This window comes from Anabas testudineus, chromosome 2 (assembly GCF_900324465.2).
Source record: "Anabas testudineus chromosome 2, fAnaTes1.2, whole genome shotgun sequence".
Lineage (NCBI taxonomy): Eukaryota > Metazoa > Chordata > Actinopteri > Anabantiformes > Anabantidae > Anabas > Anabas testudineus.
This window is the reverse complement of record NC_046611.1, coordinates 24,378,518-24,389,522: the sequence shown is the minus strand read 5'-3', so window position 1 is coordinate 24,389,522 and position 11,005 is coordinate 24,378,518. Positions and strand designations below refer to the sequence as shown.

Genomic DNA, 11,005 nt, shown 5'->3' with positions numbered 1-11,005 from the left:
TACACTCATCCGTTTCCTTCCTTGGCTCCTACACTGCACTGGAGCAGCTATGCTGTGTTCTCCTTCCACCATATGCTTGCAGAAGCTTTTGTTGACTTGCTTACAATTCATCTCGCTTTCCTGCATCACTTTACATTTTAGTTCACATTCTTACTCCGGCTTGGTAAATGGTTTATCGCAGGTCAACTATGCCCGTCTCATTCCCGACAAGTTATTTTGTTATGTTTCGTTTCTCTGAAGCTCTAATGTAGCTCTTCTAGAACGAGTGACTGGTATTGAACCGACAGACACAGACAGAGAAATATAAAGAAGCAGTCAGGTGTAGAGATACAGAGACAAGGCAGATTTTGAGGCAGAGGCCCATTGTTGTGTTGTCAGTTCTCGCACAGTGTTGTGCTTCTGCACAGGGAGATCCACTTTCTGTGTTAATGTGTAGATGTATTCTCCTGACTGCAGCTCAGCATGGTATGATCACACACACACACACAGATACACACCCAGCGTTTGTCTCACTCGCTTTCACACAGCCATCACTATCCGACTGAGGTGGCATTTAAATAATGAGCTTAGTTTGTTTGCACTGCCTCTCCTGTCCCCTCCAGTTAAGGTGCATTTGTCGAGCCTTATTACTGTTGCTCATGCTCAATACTAATTGTTTAATTCAGAATGCTGTGTCATTGAATTTAGTTTATAACTTTAAAATGTGAGAATAGCATCAGGCTGATTTCATTAAAGCAGAACAAGCTTCTGATGGAAGTGTGGTTTTAAAAAAACAAGACATAATGGGCATAGTAAAAAGAGTTTGTGTAAAGCAGACATGAATTGCAGTTTTTGGTTCGCATTGAGGCAGAAAAAAAGAGTTTCCATGAAGAAACATCATAAAACAGACTGTGTAATTGTCTTGTGGCTATAAAGCGAGATGAGACAGACTGCTGTACAGAAATGCGTTCACACTGGCCTTTGGTCTCCACGCTCTTTCGCTGCAGATTTATACCATTAATTACAGTTATTAATTTAAAGGCAAGTTGATAGAAGGATCACCATCTATTGCCATTGTTTTTGTGTCATACTGTTTTATATTTCCATTTGCAACCCATGTCTCTCTTTAGTTACTGTGCTTTTTATCTTCAAGTCTATTATTCCTTTTTTAACATTGATGCCAGACAAATGAACAAATGCACTTGGCTTGAAAATGCACTATGGGCTGTTGTCAATTCAGCTTGGCTGAGTGAATTTCCACTGCTTGTAGTTGTTTGCTCTCTTTATAGAACTTGTTTTGGAGGTTTCCATGAAATAATTAAGTGTGTAACTGCATATACAGAAAATGCGTTTTTCCTTTTAACTCAGCAGTAGAGATAGTTTTATGCTGCTGAAAACCAAACTTTACTCTTCAACATGCAACGTATTATATGGAAACACAGCATTCATGTGTCCAAATGTCTTGTGACCCACTTTTAGCTTATGACCTACCAACGCTAAAGCAAAGCAACACTTTCCACTGCTCCCTATAAGAAGTGGTAACACATGTCAGCCATGACACATCAGCCAGGACATGGCTGAATGAGCCATTTTCCACAAGAAATATTTCCTGCCACCAGTGGACTAAAATAGACCCAGTTCACCTGAGCCAGCATGAATCGATTCCACAAAGTTTGTCTCAGTGCTGTTTTAGTAGCATGGCCTACTTCTCGCTGAGCGTGTATTTATATACATTTCCATAAGGCCACGCATTGAACGAATGCTGACGCCCTCCTCATATGACAATAATCTCAAAGAAATGGTCCCATAGCTGCCTTTTGCTCTCTGGAGGTATTGCAGCTCGGCTTTAGGCTTCAGTGAGCCCTCAGGGAATCTAGACAGATTGTACAAATTTGTATTTTCTGTTTACAAGTGTGTTTATTTGATTCTCAACCTGCCTTTTTCTCTTGTGTGTGTGTTGCATGTGCCTGTTCTCTCTGAATGCCTTTGCTGTTATTCGTGTGCTCCGTTTGTGCATGTGTGTTTTGTTTTGATTTTGTTTTGTTGTGTGTCTGTGTCTATCTGTGTGTGTGTCTGTGTGTGTGTGTGTGTGTGTGTGCACCCCCCTCATTTCCCCTCCCACAGCAGCAGGAAGCAAAGCAGCTGGAGCGAGAGCGACACCGGCAGCACTCCCCAGTGACCCAGCACACTGAGCCAGAATCCCCCCAGCTCCAGACTCACATCCATCCCCAAGTTAAGGGACCAAGCCAGGAGGCCAACGGGCCTGTCACACCTTCAACTCCCAGCATCACCATCCCATCTACCCCGTCCACCCCCTCGACACCAGCCCCAGAGGGCAGCAGCAGGTCTGTGTCTGGGGAACAGCAGGAACAGAGTGAGCAGGAGGAGCAAGGAGAACAGGGCCCTGTCTATGAGAGCCCAGATCCAGAAAACGGTTCTGATTTCTGCGTGTCTGAAAACGAACAGACTGAGGCAGATCAAGCTACTGCAGCCACACAGAGTAAGAAAACTTACAGGGATTTATTTTGTTCTCATGTATTTCTGAATGCCAGTAAATGCCCTTGCTTGTTGTCATATTGTTTATCCTTACATATTTGTGAGATAGCATTACTATAATTTTGTCTGTCAAATTAAATAAAAACTCTGTTCTCAATGTTCTAAGTGATGTTTATCACATACTGTATAACTGTGCAGACTCACGTTTTTAAGGCTGTTTATTTGAAACATATCTGTTGAGCTAGTTGTTGTACAGTCTGCAGCAGTAGGATTGCTCATAATCAAGCAAACACCTTGAATACACAGAATAAAAGCTCCACTTTCGAATTTTGTGCAATTTCATTCAAGCAAAATAAAGCAGCCAGAACCAGTGTCTAATGTGAAACATTTGATGGTGCATTCATCACAACAAAGGCTCATTCACTCAGAGAACTGGTGTGGAATATGAAGAGCAGGATGAAAAACAGTCTGTCGCTGACACTGTAACTCAGAAAGCACCGTGTTTAGAGCAAAATAGATGTGTTGATTACATCCCGAACATTTAGTTGGATGAAAAGGATAAGCATGTTCCCTCCATGTTCCCTGAAGCTTGTGTCATGTGTTGTTCAGATGCAGCAGCCCAGCAGCATCCAGAGGCAGGCGAGGCAGAGGACGAGGAGACTCCAAACTACGAAGAAAAAGCTCAGGAAATAGTCCAGAGTATTCTGCAGGAGGTGGTCAGTACTGTTGCAGGAGGTGAGACATGCTGTGTTTTTAAAAGTTTATGTATGCTATTCAGAGGTGGCTAGTCGTGCTTTAAAATCATAATGTGTGCCATGTGTGCTGAATAATACCCTCTCCTATTATTAAAACACTAAAGAAGACAGAGGTGCTTGTTGTTGATTATACAAGCTGCACCTCAGGTGACATCTGGACTCTTCTTTCAGGCTGGTGCCTCTGCTTGATAAATAACGAGCATTTCTCTAGATTTAAAATGTGTCGGAAAGGAGACACAAAAGGCTCTAAACCCAGTGCTCTGTAAATAAATAACAACCTAAGTTCCTAGGAAGCTATACTATAATTTTAGGTCAGGTCAGGCTCCCTGAAGTTTCCTTTGATGCTGCTGACAAAAAGAAAGTACAGCACTCTTTCTTTGTGTGCAAAAGTGTAAAAGAAAAGCCAGCATTTCTCTATGGCTGCATAAAAAGCTTTATTAACTTGTAACCCACAAAGAATAGTGCTTTGTGGTTTTCAGATACACTTTTACCTTTGAGCAGGACAGACAATAGGCAGGAGGAACATGAGGCAGAAAGGCACTCTGGTATGCTTTTTAACCTGAAAGTTCCCTTAGATGGCGGAGCTAGCTACAGTACATGCTGCAACTAATGTGCCCACTGTCGTTCTGCCTCTTTGTAGTTCACCAGAACATCATGTCAAAGTCCAGATTAACATCTGACAGTTGAATGAACTCTTGTTATAGTAAAACATTCTGTATCAGTAGAAGGTGTTTTAAAGTGTTTAGGTTTCTACATAAAGAGAGTAGAGTATATCGAGACACCCTCGTCAATATGACTCCTCTCTGCTCCATTATCACCACAGGACACTGCCTGGACCCTGCAAACCTTTGCTCTGACACCAAGGAGTCTGGTGTTGAGAGTGAGCCGACAGAGTCGGAGCCAGCTGAAGCAGTGACAGAGGGCACCCAGAGCTCCCTCGATGATGAGGGCACCCTAGGGAGCGACAGTGAGCATGTTCATGCCAATGGCATCCCTGGCACGCCAATTTCTGCCAGCTTCACCCCCTCACTACCTGATGACAGACTGTCTGTCTCGTCCAATGACACTCAGGTGAAGAACAAAGCAGAGTTTTGGCAAAAAAGAATTGTTAACTATTTGTAGAACAATACATTTTTGTCATATTTTTTATTCTTTTCAGTTCATCAGTGTTGTTAAAAATTCAAAATTATATCTATATGATGCAATATTTTGTTGACGCTTATAACCGTGCTGTTTACGTTAAGAAGGCTGTGGGATGTGAGACTTGGGGAAAGAAGAGGTTGCTAGGTGCACACTGATTTTCCTGGTTTGTGATTCTCTGTAGGAATCAGGAGCTGCGCCGGGCCAGCCGCCAAGTGCTAAATTCTCCCACATCCTTCAGAAAGATGCCTTCCTTGTCTTTCGCTCACTCTGCAAGCTGTCGATGAAGCCGCTGTCAGATGGACCACCTGATCCCAAGTAAGAATGGATTCCAGTATTACAGTATTGTTTGCTGGGTTGTAGTTTATTTGAAAGCTTGGTTTTCTGAAATTTAATGGGCTGTTCTTAGGTCTGTGTTTTATTCACAAAACATGAAACATAATTTTACATAATGAACACATTATATGAAGAATATTCTACTGACAGAAGATAGTCTGACAGTGTGTGTACGTTTGCCTATTGTATACGTTTGCCATGCTGGATTCAGTTCCCACATATGTGCAATTGTGACTATAGTAGTAGAAGCTCATATCTGAAGACTGAATAATACAATATACATTTTGTTTTAACCAAATTCTTCAACATTTATACAGGATCTATTTGTTTAGCAGTTTAGTGTAGGTAAACACCACATCAGTGGGTATGAGACTTCCGGCTCGCGTGCACACACATGAATCTTACACAGAACTTGAGAAGGAACGCTAGAAAAGTCATGAACAGCCGATCAAAACCTAAAGACAGTGAAGAACTGGACTCCAAATGAAAGAAAATCTTCAGTAGTGCAAAAGGGACGATATACTGCTTGTCCTCTGAAGGATAGGCTTACGGAGAATTATCTGAGTTGAGCGAGTCTGCAGTCTGGTACCAAAAGTGGGTCAGTTTGGATCCTGTTGGCTGAAAGGGAAGTCGTCTCATGGTGGTGTTCTTGAAATTTAAAACCTTTTAGTATTTTACAACTGTACTTCGATGTAATAGACATTTGTTATGTCAGCACTCATTTGTGTATAAGTGCCAAGATTCAAATCCCACATTAAAAAATCTATAGAAACTGCTTCAGTCTTTTTAAGAAGAAACTTCTTAAGAACAGTTGGTGAGTGAGGTCCATAGTCTGTGTTGTGTGCAGGCAAATGAGTTTTGAGATATTAATTTGAGCTTGAGCAGATCAGCACTAACTAAGTTAATATTGATTTTTATCTTTCAACATGACCCTTATTCCACTGCCACAACCCCTTCATTTACATACACCTGAGCAAGCATTGTGCATTGTGTGCCAAACTTTATGGTGCCCTGGAATCGGAGGACTATACATAAACATAAACACTGCTGGGAAAAACAAGAATATGTCAAACATAGATTGACTAGATACTTTGATTTCTAGATACTTGTAGCCCCCACAATATGTGGAAAAATAGCATGAAATCCTCTAGTAAAATGTCATCTGCATAAAGTAATCTAAGGTGGGATGAACTGTGGATAGTGACTGGTTCAGTGGGTTCACTGGTGCTTGTCGTCTTGGATTATGCCTGTGCCATCAGAGAAGAAAAAATTCATAGATGGAATAACCTGGTCATTCAGTATATTCAGGTAGTCAGCTGAACTCATTCTTTGGTCACATAACGTTGCTGAACCTAGACCTGACCAACTGCAGCAACCCCAGATCATAGCACTGCCCCCACAGGCTTGTACAGTAGATACTAGGCATGATGGGTGCATCTCTTCACCTGCCTCTCTTCTTACCTTGATGTGCACATCACCCTGGAACAGGGTAAATCTGGACTTTTTTCTGGATGGTCAGTGTATATTTTCAATCATTTCTTGAACATGAGTCAAGTAGTTCTGTTTGTCTTGCTTTAGTTTTAGGCATTTTTGTTTTACCACATGAATTCTACTTTGTCTGCTGGTAGAATTGCATAGAAGCAGCTACTCTCAGCATACAAATGAGCTGAAATGATGTTATTTTGAACTACATTTTCTCTGTCCTGCTGCTGGAGATAAACAGTCCAGACAAGCTGAGGCTCTACATGCAGAGGAGCTTTGATTTGGTTGCCCTAGGATTTCTCTGAAGGCTGTTGAAGATTTTAGCTGCCTGATGGAGAGAGATACAGTATGATGTTGGATCAGTGTGAATTAAATTCTGCTCTTTGTTTGTAACCTTACTTGAAGGACAGATCATTTCAAGTAGAAGTACTTGGTTTTATTGAGACTTTTTTTTTCTTTTAATCGCTGAATGTATGTCTGAAATGTTAATGATGATAGAAGTTGTTTTATACAGCAGCCAGCTTCATTCTCAATGGCTTAGGCTAAACTATGGAATATAAGAGATAGAGATACAGACACAGGCCTTCACTTGATGCACTAATACACATAAATACACAAATGCATAGTCATTCCACTCTTCTTATAGTATTTTAATGTCATCAGTACACTATATAACTTTACTGATAAAGTTCTGCTCTCATATTTCTGATGCTGCTTGAAATCGCTGCTCTTTTCTCCCGCCCTGCTTCAGGTCCCATGAACTGCGATCAAAGGTCTTGTCCCTGCAGCTGCTGCTGTCCATCCTGCAGAATGCTGGGCCCATCTTCAAGACAAATGAGATGTTTATCAATGCCATCAAGCAGTACCTGTGTGTGGCCCTGTCCAAGAATGGTGTCTCCTCTGTGCCTGAGGTCTTTGAGCTCTCACTCTCCATTTTCCTCACTCTGCTCTCCCACTTCAAGACGCACCTCAAGATGCAAATCGAGGTAACAGATTCTCTAGCACATCTTTTGCTTGTCAAGAAAATTTCAGGTTTTTTTCCCAGCCCGACACACCTCAGTTGCAAAGGTAATGACAGAAATAGACCATAACATGCTATAACTAGAATACATTTACCTTTTTCATGGGTTTTCAGACTTCAGTGTGACATGGTGGTGCCCTTACAACAAAGCTCACACTTACCTTCTGACAATTATTACCCACTGCTGTTCTTTCTCAGCAACATGCTGAGATGATGTGTTCACTCTTATTTTGTCCTACTTGGTTTGATTGCGACATTGTCTGATGGGAAAACCTTATAAACTTGCTATCACACCTTCATACTGTCAGCTTTCCTTTTTTCCCACAGTCTTTCTGAGAAACACAAGAAATTAATGAGTCAAGTGGGAATATTAAGGGAAGCTGGGCCCAAAAATATTAATTGCAACACAGTAATTACAGCACAATCTCATTAATTTAATATCTCCTTTAAATATTAATTTCCAAAAAGTGTTCATGTTCACAGTTTACACAGTATACAAAATACACATATAAGCATATGTTCTTTTAAAAGAAAAAATAGCACATACTGTTTATTTTAATACTGACAATCTTCACTTACTGCAGCAGGTAACTGACACAAATCATGTTTGGGAGATGTGGTTTCTAACAAAGAACTGTGACATTCATCCGGCTTGGTGCAGTTTACCTACAGTTTTACCTTTGATCTGTTGCCTACAGCTGATTGTTCAACCAGAGTTGGTTTAAAGTTTCATGATCTCCACCTTCTTCCAGAGATGATCGAGTCTTGTTTTTCTGGTTGTTCTCACGTTACACTGCCTTTCTCTGCAGGTGTTTTTTAAGGAGATTTTCCTCTACATTCTTGAGACATCCACAAGCTCCTATGACCACAAGTGGATGGTCATACAAACCCTAACTAGAATATGTGCAGGTTTGTGTCTCAGGCCTTTTATGAGCTCTTTTAATGTTGATTCTTTATGGGATTTAGACATTATTGGTACAAGATAGTGAGTTTAAATGAATTATAATGAGTAATAAAGGTGTGGAAGAGGAGCGTCTTGTACATATAAACTTGATGCGAAATACGTGTTAGCTAATTGTATTTAATCAGATCATCATTTTTGTAAGGATTCACATAATTGAATGGTTGTAATTAACCTTTGAGAGAGGTTATAATTACCCAGGTGCATGTGTTAGACTCAGTATATGTTGTGTACACAATCAGTATTAGTTTAATTTTAGTTTAATTAAATTCATTTAGTTTAATTTTCACTTCATCACTGTCGCGTCTGTCTTTCTCAGATGCCCAGAGTGTGGTGGACATCTACGTGAACTATGACTGTGATTTGAATGCTGCTAACATATTTGAGCGCTTGGTCAACGACCTCTCAAAAATTGCACAGGGTCGTGGGGGCCATGAGCTTGGCACAACACCACTACAGGTGATTTTTTTTTTTCACCTTATTTCCCAATATTTTATTTCATGTTGTATTACAGTTAATGCAATGTTATGTTATTACAGTTGCAACATCCTTTAAGACGTTAGGATGATATATTTTTTGTATCGTTTTCCAGGAGCTGACTCTGAGAAAAAAAGGCCTTGAATGTCTTGTGTCCATCCTGAAATGTATGGTAGAGTGGAGTAAAGATCAATATGTCAACCCTAACTCCCAGACCAGCCTTGGTAAGACACTGTAGCATTGAAACTGAACATAATGTATCAAGACTGTGTGGCAGCCATCGCACCTGCACTCAATACAGGACAAGCAAATGCCCTTTCTCTTTATTTTAATTCTGCACACAGATCAAATATTTACTCTGTAGACACATCAGTGCCAGATTTCATGTTTGTCTTTAGTTAAGGTCAACTAACTACACTTGGTTGAAGGAATAAAGTCTTTAGTTAATCCCAGAGGGGATTTGAGAGAGTTTGGTTATATATTGTATAAAATGATGAATATTACAGTGCACATGTGTCACAGTTGAGATTGTGACTAGTCTTTGCTCTGATCAGCCTGCTTTTAGTAGCACTACTAAGGTTACAGTAAATGGGGTTAGTTATATCAGTTATTGGATGGACAGTTACATTTATCAGACAAACTACTGCTCTGAGAGAGAGCGAGCAAACATTTCCAGAGGAGGAGTGAGATGCTGAAGCTTAGAGGCCATGGTGTACTGGCTAATCCAGAAGATTTAGTCTTTAACAGAGTGTTACCTTAGACTGGAGCATGGTGAAAACCCTGTCTGTAACACACAGAGCATATCTCGTGTATAAGAGCAGCTCCAGTCTTCTGCTCATAGAGGATTTCTACTGTTCTGTTACCAAGGGGTGAACTCAAGGAGGAGGTGAAAGGAGCAATGGTGTTAAAGAGCTAAAAGGATTTCCCACAAGCCCCTGGAGCTAACCACAGGCTAGCCTTGGGCAAAGATGACAAGACTAACCAGCAGAGGCAGTTTTGTTCACTTATTATCCTTCCAGGACTTATTAATAATCTTGGAGAAGCTTAGAGGCCACAATTTGAATTTAAAATGTAAAAGTTTGCTCTGCTGTCCATGTGGATTTCAGCCTAAAACTCTTTGCTTTCTTATGCACAGATGTGCTTTATGGTTTTTGATCACTTTGGGTTGCTGTATGGATACATTTGCCGTGCATTACAAAGCACTGAATAGGTTAATATTATACAAAATGACAGCACATGTGCATCTCCATTTTTTCAACTGTTCTTGTGTCATTTTCTCCCCTTTTTGGATGATTTCAAAGCGAGAGCAGGTAATGGTAAATGAGCATCAAGTGTTTGCTATGTGTGGTTTTGTTGGAGTTGAAGCCTTTTGTATCTGTAGCTTTAGATCATTTTGTACTAGTCTTACATCATATAACGTGTTGTTTGTGCTATAGCCCCCCCCCCCCTCCATAGACTGTCACTAAAATCGTGTTTGAATTTACTTGCACTCATGTTAGAAACATGTGACTTAAAGAGTCAAATGCTGCTTTTTAATCTTATACCATACAATATTCACCGCTTAAATAAATTAAAGGAACACTTAATGATCACTGTATAACACCCAGTCAGTGAAACGTCAGGGTTACCACTCTGTCTATGTAGGAAGCACTAGTGATTGGGAATCAGTGTCACCTGCTTTTGTGCAAGTGAAAGTGATAAGAAGTGCAGTGGAGAGGCAAAAGCATGACCACCCCCACAAAGGGAATAGTTTTACATGTCAGGTGCCACTGACAAAAGCTCTCTCCTCTTTCTTCCTGACTGATTCTGCTCGGGTTTTGTTTTTTTCGCTAGTGTCCTTGTCACTACTGGTAACACGAGGCAGTACTGACCTACCTGTGCAACCTGATTAGGCCGCACAGGTGGTTCAGTTACTCCAAGATGGTGCATCCATGTGTGCAGTTGCAAAAAGGTTGCTGTGACTCCCAGCACAATCTCAAGAGCATGGAGAAGATAACAGGAGCCTGACTGTTACACCAGAGGTCTGGACAGAGCCGTAGACAGGCAACAACCCAGCAGGTCCATTGACACTGGACATTTATGCTGAGCAGGTGACAAACGTCATGCTCACTGTAACATCACTGAGCATGACTGGTTTGGTGGAAGGACAGTGATGGCCTGGGGTGGACAGACCTCCACTTTCATTACTACTGGTACCCTGATTGCTGTGAGGTACCACGATTAATTTCTCAGAATAATGTTACAGGAAGAGAACCCCAGGATCCGCTGACTCTTCAGGAGCATGCCCAGACATTGTTGAGAGTGCATACAGGCGCATTGATAACATAGACACTTCTGATGAAATGCAACAGATGTGGA

The 11,005-nt window shown here is 41.0% G+C and overlaps 1 protein-coding gene across 1 annotated transcript in view; it reads left to right on the top strand.

Moving 5' to 3' along the window:
* Positions 1-1,915: 1,915 nt before the first annotated feature.
* The window catches only part of arfgef1 (ADP-ribosylation factor guanine nucleotide-exchange factor 1 (brefeldin A-inhibited)), a 23,729-nt gene continuing 14,639 nt past the window's right edge, over positions 1,916-11,005 (top strand). Inside the window, exons 1-8 of the mRNA XM_026364137.1 lie at positions 1,916-2,479; positions 3,085-3,210; positions 4,054-4,301; positions 4,555-4,688; positions 6,940-7,174; positions 8,019-8,118; positions 8,490-8,629; positions 8,763-8,871. Coding sequence (XP_026219922.1) covers positions 1,960-2,479; positions 3,085-3,210; positions 4,054-4,301; positions 4,555-4,688; positions 6,940-7,174; positions 8,019-8,118; positions 8,490-8,629; positions 8,763-8,871 — 1,612 coding nt within the window. The 5' untranslated portion in view covers positions 1,916-1,959. The remainder of the gene's footprint in view (positions 2,480-3,084; positions 3,211-4,053; positions 4,302-4,554; positions 4,689-6,939; positions 7,175-8,018; positions 8,119-8,489; positions 8,630-8,762; positions 8,872-11,005) is intronic.